This window comes from Panthera leo, chromosome B4, assembly GCF_018350215.1.
Source record: "Panthera leo isolate Ple1 chromosome B4, P.leo_Ple1_pat1.1, whole genome shotgun sequence".
Taxonomy (NCBI): Eukaryota; Metazoa; Chordata; class Mammalia; order Carnivora; family Felidae; genus Panthera; species Panthera leo.
This window is the reverse complement of record NC_056685.1, coordinates 743007-755871: the sequence shown is the minus strand read 5'-3', so window position 1 is coordinate 755871 and position 12865 is coordinate 743007. Positions and strand designations below refer to the sequence as shown.

Here is a 12865-nt window from a genome sequence, read left to right as displayed (position 1 = left end):
TCATCTGCTCCTGATCACACGTCTCCATTCTTTGGTCCCTTGTCACTCAAGAGGATCGCTTGAATACTGGTTAACTGCTTAACGTTGTGCTAAGTTCCTAACACTTGATTTGGATTTGAGCTTCTACTGCTTAAGGAGTAGTAGATGACATAAGGATAGGTCTCCCTTCGGTTGTGGCCTAAGACTTTGCACAGTTCCTTGGATAGTGGAACATGCAAATTGTGTGTTGTTGCGTATGACACATTCGTTCCTCAGCGTATTTCTCAGGCATGTCTGTCCTGAGGTCAGGGCGGCCAGACATGAGCGATACAGTGGCCAACCAAAGGGACATACAGGAGTTTATGTGGGCTCGTGGGCCAGACAGACGTGTTGTAGCAAGAGGAGCACCGCAGTGGCTGCGAGTGTGTTGCCTCCGGGCGCCGCGCTCCTAGGACCACGTGGGTCTGTGTTGGGAACGCTCGGTGCAGTTAGCTGCTCGGGTGCCACCGGCGGGGGAGACCCGGGTTAGGGGTAGGACCTTAGAGAGCATGCAGTGTGTACACGAGCTCAGGGGGCCAGTTTGGTGGCTTGAATACAGTAATGTGGGAAAGCTGGATGTGTGTGCTTGCACGGTGGAGAGTCTGCTCGGCACCCAGGCTTTACAGCGGCATTGGACTAGGAGAGAGACGGGCAGGGGTTAAAACAAAAGAAAAAACAGACCGAAAACATGTAAATGCCGAGGGACGGTAGTGAGGTCTGTGACGTATGAACTTTATCCATCTACATTCTGTTCGTCTCTGTAAATCTGTGAATTGTGTTGGGTTGTCTAGAACAGAGACGACAGTTGGATCCCCAGTTATTTATTGAATCTTCATGAAGTTGGGGACCTCGTCTTTCATTTGTAGTTTCTCGAGAGCCTGCACTTAGTAGGAAATGAGGAACCTGATGGTGAATGAGGCCCAGCTCAGTGCCTCAACTTTTGTTACTTTGCACGTGTAATTCTCTCATGTAGAGGCGTTTCAGCTCTAAATTAATGAGTAAAATTGTGTTTGTTTAGAATTGGGATGCAAATGTGTATGTTGCGTTTTCCCCTAGGTACCGACAGCCAAGGTTTCAGAGCTAAACCCTAATGCTAAAGTGTGGGGGACCCCCGTGCTGCGTTTGGAAGCGGGCGGTGCGGCGGATGGCGGTGTGAGTGCAAGCTGGGAGGAGCCGGCTGGGCCTTGCACAGCCTGCGGCCAGGAGGGTGAGTCCGGAGCCTGCTGGTGCTGAGGAGGGCCTCTGCCCTCAAGGCTTGGTCTTTGTTCCCATTTAACCCGCCTTTAAGAAATTACCAATTAAGATTTGTGTCCTGGTTTGTTACTGTATTTAAGAGCCAAGAGATCTGTCACAATCAAGTTAAAAAAACTCAAGTAACTGCAACTGTTAAGCCTTTGTTTTGCTTGTTTTGTTTTAAGAGAAATTTATTCTTCTAATCCTGCCCTTCGGGGTAATATTCCTGATTCCAGGATTGGATGCCAATGGTGATGGTGACAAAGGTCATGAGAGTGTGGCGCTGTCCGATTTGCAGGAGCCGGACCGACCAGCTGTGAGCACGTCGGCTCTGGACCGCTCAGAGTATGAATCTCCGCCGGAAAACAACGAGACTGGTAAAGCTCTTTCGTGAATTCATTTTTATGTACACTGAGGACTGTTTTATGTTGCTTTTTAAAATTTAGCTTCTTAAATCTTCCTCTAAACGTTGTTGCCTTTCACTGCTTCCTTTGATTCTACTTTGAACTCCCTCTTATCTGGATACAGAGATGAGTTCTGGTTGGCAAGGTGCCACAAGGCATTTAAGATCTGAGCAGTTCCTGAAAGGTGGGTCTGGTTTAATCAGGAGAAGCAGAAGATGGGCCATAGGTCCGGGTGTTGGTAGAAGTACAGAAAAGGAACGTGAGTATTGAAATAGAGAGTCAGCCCCAAAGGAAGTTGGTTTTCCGCGGAAGGGAGTATTGAAGGCTGTTTTCAGAAGAAGGAACAGAGCAGTTCTCTTTGGGGCCAGGATGTGGCCAGTGTAGAAGTACCCAGGGGTGATGGGGCATGGATGGCTCACCTCCAATTTTGATTCCACTGTCATCTAAGAGACGACTCACAGTTCAGAGTGCCAGCAGACTGTGGGGCAGGCCGCTCTCTCCTCACTAACCATTGGATGGGGCCACCAGAGTGGGAGAAATAACTGCCCTAGATTATCTACTGGGAATCTGGTAGATCGGAGCAGACGCACCGCACCGTGAGTGCATCTGGTGTCCCGGCTGACTGTCTGGAGCTACACCTGAGCTAGAGAAGGGCCCCCTTCCCTCGGCGCCGCTGCCGCATTCTTACCGGGAGGCCATCTGTGAACACAACTCATTGCACGTCTTGCTTATCAGACTTCCGTAGTCCAGCAGCGTGTGTGTGTGTGTGTGTGTGTGTGTGTGTGTGTGTGTGTATTTTTCCGGGGGAGGGTGAGCCCCGGGCACACCGCGCCTGCACTGTGGCTGCTGGCACTTGTTGCTGGTGGCCCCCGCTGTGATCTGGCTCCGCCTGCAGCACCCAGAGCGTCTCCTCGGTTACTTCCTTGCGTCAGCTCTCTACCTGCCACATGCTGACCCCTGAGCAGGTGGGCGCAGGTGGCTGAACAAAATGGGTAGCACGTGGAATGCTCTCATCGTCAGTTCGGGGTCACAGACTCCCGGCTAGCCCTTGGCGTGGCCAAGGCTACGGTGCGGTGGAACCCCTGGACGGCTGTTTTACACCTTCTGTTCTCCATAGACCCCAGCCCTTTCCTCCTCTTTGCTTTTGGGGGTGTAGGGCATTAATGAAGCATAATTGATGTACGATAAACATCACGTGTTTAGAGTGCATCCCAGCTTGTCTGTAAGTTTTATTTTCCCTAGTTTGGAGCAGTGTTGGGTGCACTATCGAGTTGATTCGCTGACTCTTCCACTCCACACTGATTTCTCTACCAGATTCGGTAAGATGTGTATACACCTGTAAAACCATCAAGATCATGAACATATCCGTCACCACTGAAAGCTTCCTGTGTCCTCTCTTTGCCCCAGGCAACCACTGATCTGCTTTCTGTCACTCTTGGCACTTTCTAGAACTTTATGTAAATAGAGTTTTACATCATGTGTTCTTTTTGTCAGGCTTCTTTTACTTGGCTTACTCATTTTGAGATTCAACCACGTTGTAACATTCATCGGTCATTTCCTTTTATTGCGGAGCAGTATTTATTCCGTTCCATTGTATGCCACCGTTTGTTTTTCCATTCACCTGGTGGTGAATATTTGGGTTGTTGCCAGTTTTTGGCTATTACCAATAAAGCTCCTATGAACGTTGCTAACACAAGGCTTTGTATGGACAGATGTTTTCATTTCTCTTGGGTAGATACGCAAGAACGGAACAGATGTGTCACCTGGTAGGTTTGTCTTCCGGAAAGATGGTAGAGCTGTGGTCCATAGTGGACCTCTGAGTGCTCGTCCACAGTCGTGCTCACAGCAGATCACAGCTGCTCCACATGCTCCCCGATGCTGCGTGTGGTCAGTCTTGTTAAGTTTAGTCATTCAGAAGGTAGGTAGTTGAATCGTATTTTAGTTTTGGTTTGCATTTCCTAATGACTAATGGTGTCAAACATCTTCTACGTATGCCTGTTTTGGTGAAGGGTCTGTTCAAGTTGTCTCTCGTTATTCGGTTTTACTATTGCCTTTTGGGAGTTCTTTATACATTTTGGATACAAGTCCTTATCGGGGTGTATAATTTGTGAATACATTCTCTCAGTCTGTGGCTTGTCTTTTGTTCTCCCAACAGTGTCTTTTGAAGAGCAGAAGTTTTAAATTTGGTCTGTAGTGTAGTTTATCAGGTCTTTTTTCTTTTATGGTCTTGCTCTTGGTTTTGTATCTAAGAAATCTAAGCTGAATCCAAAGTCACAAAGGTGTCTCCCCAGGAGTTGTGTAGTTTTAAGTTTCACATTTTTGGGGTCTGTGGCTCATTTTAAGTCAGTTGTTGTATATGGTGTGAGGTAGACAGCAGAGTTGTTTCTTTCCCTCATGTGTGGGTGTGCAGCTGTTAGAGCACCGTTTGCTGGAAAGACCCCCTTCTCCCCTGGGCTGTCTGTGGCTGTCGTCAGGATCATTTGTCCCTACGTGTGGGTTCATCTCTGGGCACTCTTCTGTTCCATCTGTTAAGTCTGTTTTCACAATAGTGCCCACTGTTTTGATTACTGTAAATAATTCTTACAAACAGGTGGTGTTAGCTTTCTTTTTCAGAATTATTTGAACTATTCTAGTTCCTTTTTATGTCCATACAGGTTAGGCTGAGCTGGTCAATGTCTTCAGAACGCTGAGATGCTCATTGGGATCGCACTGAATCTGTAGGTCACTTGGAGAAACTTGACGTCTCAGTGCAGTGCACATGAGCTGTTACACTTCCCCACTTAGTTAGGTCTTCTGTAATTTTTCTTGGCTACATTTTTACTTTTCAGTGTACTGGTCTTTCCTATCTTTCATCCAGTTTATCCGTATTTCATTTTTTGGGGGGCGGGGGTGCTATCGTTAAGAGATTTTTAAAAAAAATTTAATTTGGAATTTTTATACCAGTTAGAAATATAATTAATTTTTGTGAATTGATACACTCTGGAAATGTGTTAAGCTCACTTCCTAGTTGTAGGAACTTTTTGTGGATTCCATTGTATATTCTACATGGACAGTCGTGTTATTTGTTAAAAACATTGTTTTATTTCCTATCCAATATGGTGCCTTATATTTCTTTATCTTGCCTGATTGCCCTGGCTACAGCCTTCATTACAAAGGTGAACAGATCATGAGCGCAAACCTCTGACTGATCGTAGGGGTGAAACGTGCCATTTCACCAGTAAGTGTAATGTTAGTGTGGTTTTGCGTATATGACCTTTATCAGGTTCGTGAGGTGCCCTTCTGTTAGGATTTGCTGAGAGTTTTTATCGGGAGTGGTTTTTGGCATTTATCATGCCTTTTTTCTCCATCTGTGGCGATAATCATACTTTTTTTCTTTTAGTGTGTTCGATGAATTACATTGATTGACTTTGTATATAATCCACTTTATATTGCTGGGATAAGCTTCACTGGGTCATGGTGTAACACACTTTTGATTAGTTGTTGGATTAGATTGGCCAGAATTTTGTTTAAAGTATTCATATCTGTGTTCATGAGGGATGTTTGTCTATAGTTTTCAGTGTATTTCCTCTGTTAATTTTTTTTGAAGAGGCCATTGTTTCTTTTTTAGATGAAGAAATGAAGGAAGTGAAGCCCTTCAGGCCTAAGAGTTTTGTTTGAAGGAAAGTTTTCAGCTACCTTTTTTTTTTTTTTTGAGAGAGAGTGAGAGCATGAGCAGGGGAGGAGCGGAGAGAGGGAGAGGGAGAATCCCAAGCAGGCTCCATGCTGTCAGTATGGGGCCCAATGTGGGGCTCAAAACTTACAAACCACGAGATCACGACCTGAGCTGAAATCAAGAGTTGGTGCTTTAACCAACTGAGCCGCCCTGGTGCCCTCCCCAGTTTGATTTTTTATGTAGGCCTACTCAGGTTGTCCATTTCTTCTTGAGATAGTTTTGGTTACTTGTGTCTCACAAAGAGAGATTTGGTCCACTTCATCTAAAGTGTCAACTCTATCGTGTAGAATTGCTCATAAAACTCTGTTTATTCTTTTATCATCTGTAGGATCTGTAGCTATGCCGCATCATTCTTACTATTACTGGTAATTCATAGCTATTTTTCCCCCCTCTCATGAATCTGTGTAGAGGTTTGTCAATTTTGTTGATCTTCTGAAAGAAGTGGTAGTTGGTTTCATTGATTTTTCTGCATCGTTTTTCTCCTTCCTGTTTCATTTTCTTTTTTCTGATATTTATAATCTACTTTCTCTTCATTACTTGGGTTTAATTTTTATTTCTAGTGTCTTATAATGGAAGCTGAGCTCATTGATGGGAGGCATTTCTTTTCTGAGGTGGCCACTTATTTCTATAAATCTCCTCCTAAATACTCGTTTATTAGCACAATCTCTGTGTATCCTGGTATATTGTGTGTGTGTGTGTGTGTGTGTGTGTGTTTAAATTCAGTTCAGGGGCGCCAGGGTGGCTCAGTTCGTTAAGCATCCAACTTTGGCTCAGGTCACAATCTCGTGGTTTGTGGGTTCGAGCACCGTGTCGGGCTCAGTGCTGACAGCTTGCTCAGAGCCTGGTGCCTGCTCCGGATTCTGTCTCCCTTTCTCTCTGCCCCTGCCCTGCCCACACTGTGACTTGAATCCCTTTAAATTTATTAAGATTTGTACCATGGCCCATAATATGGGCCATCTTAGTACGCATTCCCTTTTTTCTTGAGAAGAATGTGTATTTTGCTGTTGTTAATGGGGCTGTTCTGTAGTTGCCACTTCTGGTGGTCTTCCTTCCTTTGTGTAAACCCCTCAGGCTTCCTTTTGCTTATGCTCCTGCTTGCACCTCAAGGACTCCGGTGCTTCTCTCATAGTGCAGATCTGCTGTGATGGGTTGTTTCAGCTTTGGTGTCTCTGAAACCATCTCTGTTTTACATTTGCTTTTGCTTCGTGTAGAATTCTCTGTCAGATTTTTTTGTCAGCACTTCACACAGACTTCTGTTTCAAGCTGTTTTTCTCTCTCTTTTTTTTAACGTTTATTCATTTTTTGAGAGAGTGAGAGAGCATGAGCGGGAGAGGGGGAGACAGAATCCGAAGCAGGCTCCAGGCTCTGAGCTGTCAGCACAGAGCCCAACATGGGCTCGAACCCATGAACTGTGAGATCATGATCTGAGCCGACATCAGATGCTTAACTGACTGAGCCACCCAGGCGCCCCTCAAGCTGTTTTTCTCTGTCAGTGGTTTTGGGGATTTAATTATGATGTATCTTAAAAGCAGCCTTTATGTTTCTTATGGTAGGTGTTCATTGAGTTTCTTGAATCTGTTTATAAATATTTTCATCCAAGTTGGAAAAATTTTGGCCGTAATTTCTTCAAATGATGCTCCTCTATCTGTGACTCCCACCCCCATCCCGGTCTTTTCTTTCACGATCTCTGGTTTTTCCTGTATAAGACTCTTGAAGTTGTCCCGGAGCTCACCAGTCCTGGGTCCTTTTTAAAAACTCTTATTTCTCAGTTTCATTTTGGAAAGTTTCCATTATATCTAATATCAGACATTGTCGTTTTCACTTGTAGAAGTCTTGTGCGTCTTTTAAATATTTTCACATTTCTACCTAACTTTTTATGCACGTGGAGGCTAGCCATTATAATGTCTTTGTCAATTCATGTTAACATCTGTGTTAGTTCTGGACAGGTTGCTGTTAATAACGAGTCCTATTTTCCTGCTTCACATTTGTGGTGAGTTTTGGTTGGATTGAATTTGTCTTGGTTGGGCGCTTAATGGTTTTGTATTTCTTTAAGTATTTTGGTTATCGTTCCAACGTACATCTAAGTTACTTGGAAATGTTTGATACTTTTACAGCTTGCTCAAAGATTTGTTAGGCCTGAGCGGAGTGGAGCTTAGTCGGGCCGGTTCCTTCCCACCCCTGAGGCAGGACCCCATGCTCTGTGAGCGGGAGGCACCCTGGTCCAGTGGGGGTGGCAGGCACGTCTCCAGCCCCGTGGGGAGAGAGGTCTGCGTGCTGCTACTCGACTTCCAGGGGGCTCGTCCCGGTCTCAGGGACTCCCATCACACCGCTGCCGTGACACGGCTGCCTACTTGAGCGGGCCCCTCCCTGTGCCCCCTGTCCTGGCACCCTCTTCTGTGCCCCTTAACGCAGCATGCCCACTGAGTTCTGTCTGGCTTCTCACTTCCTGAGCCTGGGCCTCGGAAAGTCGTACGTCTCCTTTCTCTTAGGGGCCGATGTTCCTGCACGTGGAAAACTTGTTTACTGTTTTCGTTTTCCATTCAGAAAGTATTTATTCAGAACTTACCATGTGCCACATTTACTTGGGTCCATCAGTGATGTGACTGGTGAGAGCCCTTGCTTTACTTGAGCTTATATCTGTTTGACAGAGACAGACAAGTAACCCACATAATAAGTTCGTGATAGGGCATGTGGGAGGATGGTAACCACAATAGAAAAGAGAAGTGTAAGGAAACAATGTAAGGAAATGGCGGGGTGAGGTTACGGTTTTTCTAGGTTTATTGAGGTTTAATTGACAAGTAAAAATTGAATATATTTAAAATATACCGCATTGGTCATTTGATATTACGTATTCACTGTGAAATGATTAGTACAGTCAAGCTAATTAATTAACATAATTAACATATCCATTACCTCACGTAGTTGTTTTGTTCTGGTGTGTTCACACTTAAGGTCTACCCTCTTAGCCAGTTTCAGGTGTACAGTACAGGATTGTCGACTGTAGTCACCGCGCTGTCCCTTAGATCCACAGAACTTGAATTCGTCTGATAATGAAAGTCTGCATCCTGTGACCAACATCTCCCCATTTCCCCCACTCTCCAGCCCGTGGTAACCGTGGGTCTACCCTCAGGTAGAGTCCACATACAAGTGACGTCATGTATTTTTTTTCCTTTCTGTACCTGACTGTATCACTTAGCATAGCGCCTCAACGTTCATGTTGTCGCGGATAGCAGGATGCCTCCTTTTTTATGGTTGAGTAATATCCCAGTGTTCGTATACGTCCCATCTTTATTTATTCATTTGTCGACAGGCCCTTGGGTTGTTTCCTTGTCTTGGCCACTGTGAGTAACGTTGCACGAACATGAGAGTGTAGCTGTTTCTACCGGATACTGATTTCATTTCCTTTGGATATGCATCCAGCAGTGGCATTACTGGATCATATGGTACTTACTTCTATTTTTAATTTGGTGAGGAGCCTCCACACTGTCTTCCCCAGTGGCCGTGCCAGTTTACATTCCCACCAGCAGCGCACAGGAGTTCCTGTTCTCCACGTTTTTGCCAACACTTGTTATCTTGGTTTGTTGATACTAGCCATCCTGGTGGGTGTGAGATGTTGTCTCATGGTGGTTTTGATCTGCATTTCCCTAATGGTTAGTGATGTTGGGCATCTTTTAATGGACTGTTGGCCATCTGTACATCTTCTTTGGAAAAATGTCTATTTAGGTCCTTTGCCCACTGTTAATGAAATTTTTGTTTTGTTTTGCTATTGTGAATGAATTTCTTACATGTTGTGGATATTAACCCCTTATCAAAGAGGTCTAGATCCCATAAATATCTTCTCCCATTCTGTAGGCTGCCTTTTCATTGTGTGGATGGTGTCCTTTGCTGAGCAGAAGCTTTTCGTGTGATGTGGTCCCACTTGCATGGTTTTGCAAGACCAAAAAAATTATTGCCCAGCCTCATCTCAAGGGGCTTTTTCCTTACGTTTTCTTGTAGGAGTTCTATAGTTTTAGGTCTTACATTTAAGTCTTCAGTCTGTTTTGAGTTGATTTTTGTACGTATTGTAAGATCAAGGTTCGGTTTCATTCCTTTGCATGTGGCTGCCTCATTTTCCCAGCACCGTTCAGTGAAGACACACCTTTTCCCCACTAAGTATTCTCGTCAGTCTTGTTGAAAATCAGTTGAATTGTATATATGTGGGTTTATTTCTGGACTCTATTCTGTTCACTGATCTGTGTGTCTTTTTATTTCAATACCAATCTGTTTTGATCACTTGGCTTTGTAATATAATTTGAAATCAGGGAGCATTTGTGCCCCCTTTGTTCTTGCTTGAGATTGCTTTGGCTGTGCAGGGTCTCTGTGGTTTCATATGAGTTTTAGGATTGTTTGTTCTAGCTCTGAAAAATGCCGTTGGAATTTTGGTCGGGGCTGCATGGAATCTGTAGATTGCTTTGGGTGGTGTGGACATTCTAACCATATTCTTGCAATCCACAGGCATGGAGTATCTTTCCATGTATTTGTGTCTTGCTCAGTTTTCTTTTATCAGTGTCTTAAAGTTTTCAGGGTACAGGTCTGTCACCCCTTGGTTGAGTTTATTCCTAGGTATTTTATTCTTTTCGATGCAGTTATGAATGGGTTTGTTTTCTTGTTTTTTTTCAGACAGTTTATGCTAGTGCACAGAATCCCAGCAGATGGTGTCCCAGTACTCACATAGACTTCCTCACTGTTTTTCTTTTCTTTTTTTTTCTTTTTGCTCCTCTAACTGGCTAATGTCACATGACCCATCTCACATCTGCCAAGTTTCTCTGCATGTCTGACTCTGTTCTCAGGTCTGTCCATGTGTCCTTTAGCTCCAGGGTTTCTGTTTGGTTTTTGTTTTTGTTTATTTGTTTGTTTTATTTTAAACAGAGAACACCAGCAGGCGGGGGGGCGGTGAATATGAATCTCAAACAGCCTCAGCACAGGGGGCTGAATGTGGGGCTTGATCCTGCGACCCTGGCATGATGACCTGAGCCGAAATCAAGAGTTGGACGCTCAACCAACTGAGCCACCCAGGCACCCCTGTTTAGTTCTTTTGTATGGTTTCTTCTTCCTTACTAAACTTATTTTGTTTTTGCATCATTTTCCTGATTCTGTTGTCTGTGTTCTCTTGGATTTCACTGAATTTCTTTATTTTATTTTATTTTATTTTATTTTATTTAAGTTTATTTATTTTAAGAGTCAGGGAGAGCATGCACGTGGAGAGAGGGGAGAGGAGAGAGAGAGATTGAGAGAGAGAGAGAGAGAGAGAGAGAAAATATCTCAAGCATGCTCCACACCATCAGTTGGAGCCGGACGCGGGGCTCAAACTCACGAACTGTGAGATCATGACCTGAGCCGAAATCAAGGGTCGGCCACTTAGCTGACTGAGCCACCCAGGTGCCCCTCACTGAGTTTCTTTAAAAGATGATTATTTTGGACCCTTTGTCAGGCCATTTGTATGTCTCCTTTACATTGGAATCTGGCTGTGGATCTTGTGTGGTCCCTGGGAGCTCTGGGGACAGGGACGGCTGTGTCTCCTGCTGGGTCTCTGGGCGGGCACAGCTGCTTGTGGGCTGCTGGGAGGGGCTGAAGCCAAGTCACAGGCTTGTTTCAGAACCTGCTGTCAGCCTGAGGTTGGGTCGGCTGGCCTGTCTCCAGAGGCACTGACTGTGGGTATTTTCCAGGGGGGCCCTTGGCCAGCAGGCCTGCTCAGGGACTGTGGTAGAGAGTGGCAGGAGCCCACTTCTGGTGCCCTTATGGTACTTACAGTCTGACTGTGTTGGGCTTGCTCTAGGGACTCCTGGACTGCAGCCTGGGGGGCTGGAGCTGGGCCCACTTTGGGGCCCACAGCCAGGACCGAGGTGTTTGTGCTGATTACCCAGGACTCAGGTGGGCCAGGCTCCTCCTGGGGTCCTTAGCAATGATGCTGGTGACAGGCCCAAGCCGAACGGTGTGGTGGAATCCTCAAGGGGCAGAGCATTTCTGGGTCTGTAGCTGGGGCCTCTGGCAAGTCAGCTGCCTGGATGCAGAGCCTGCCTCCTCAAACGGCTCCGCTCAGCCTTGGACCGTACCCAGGTTTCACAGTCTCCTCCCTGGACGCCAGAGCTCCCATTGGGCACTGTTGTCCGAGGGTGGATGCCGAAGTGTTGCTGGTGGGGGGGACCTCCGGTTCCACCATCTTGCCTAGAAGCAGATGACCTCACGTGAAGACTGGAGCCATCAGAAGCACACTTTCCACCCTGACACCTGTACACCTCAGCCTCTGTCTGGGACCCTTTTCTGTGCTCTCAGGGTCTTCGTGGACCCTTTCTCTGCCATAGGAGGAGCCTTCCACATAGCGCTGTTCTCTCTCACGTTAGATGAGCCTGCCCTCTACACCCGGTCTTCCCCTAGCAGAACTCTCCAGAAGCATTGTCTGGGCCAGCTGCCTGTATGTGCTCGTGTCCCATGCCCTCTCAAGCCCCATCCAGGTAGACTGTTGCCCCAGGCTCATCAACAGCACTGTGACTGCCTTTATCCAGGCCTCCAGTGATGAACTCTGGCTTCTTCTGTCCCTTGACCTTGCCGTGTCCTGTGTTTCTTGCTGACTTCATGTCCCCTCCTTGGCCACACCCTCTCTGTTCTCCTTGGGAGATTGGCCTGCCCAGGGGTCGGTCCTAGACCACCGCTCTTCTGTATTCTTGGCTGAAGTCCCACCCTTACCTGGAATTGTCCCAAATGCTAGTTTATTCTCGATTATTGCACTGGCGTCCTAACCAGGCTTTTTTCTTCCCTCCTGTGCCTCACTGTCCGTCTTCAGTACAGACCGGAGACATCTCTCCAAGGTGAAAATTGTTTTCCTATCACATTTAGGTTAGAATCCTCATCTCCTTGCAGGAGCCCACAAGGCCCGCAGGCTCTGACTGCCGCCTCCCGGCCTCTGTGGCCTCATCGTTTGCTCCCGTTGACTTGCCCAGACGTGCCGACCTCTCTGCAGGCGCCCAGTCCCGTGCTCTGGCGGCACCCCTGCTGGAGAACGCACTTCCCCCGATCCCCGCCAGGCCCACCGTCTCCTCCATTGGCCTCTGCTTTGTGCCACCGCTGCAGTGGCCGCCATGTCCGGAGCAGCCCGGGCAGTCTCTCCTCGTGCACGGGGGCGGTCTCCTTCATGTCTGACTCCACCTGATGCTACGTTCCATGTTGACTCATTCAGCTGCAGATCGCCTTTCCCGCTGGGAGCAGAGAGTTTGCGCTTACTTGTTCAGTAAATGCCCCACTTTGTCTTTACTGTTGTCAGTCTTTGACTTTTAAACTGGTGTCTCTTGTGGGAAAACTCCACGTACGTGAGTATGTGTGCAGATTTATGTAGAAGTATATGAAAACTGTTCTTAGTGTTTTGGTGCCTTTGATATCCTGGCCACCTAAAAATGGGGTCCTTGCCTGGAGTGCAGAGTCCTGGGGGAAGGGCAGGGGCGTCACCCCAGACTCCAGTGTGAAA

General features: G+C 46.5%; 1 protein-coding gene across 3 annotated transcripts in view; it reads left to right on the top strand.

The window, feature by feature from the left end:
- The window catches only part of LARP4B (La ribonucleoprotein 4B), a 104808-nt gene that overhangs the window by 52915 nt on the left and 39028 nt on the right, over positions 1 to 12865 (top strand). For 2 of the 3 annotated variants that reach the window (XM_042944721.1, XM_042944722.1), the window contains 2 exons: positions 1075 to 1225; positions 1488 to 1628. In XM_042944721.1, coding sequence (XP_042800655.1) covers positions 1075 to 1225; positions 1488 to 1628 — 292 coding nt within the window. The remainder of the gene's footprint in view (positions 1 to 1074; positions 1226 to 1487; positions 1629 to 12865) is intronic. The other variant, XM_042944723.1, reaches the window with a different exon arrangement.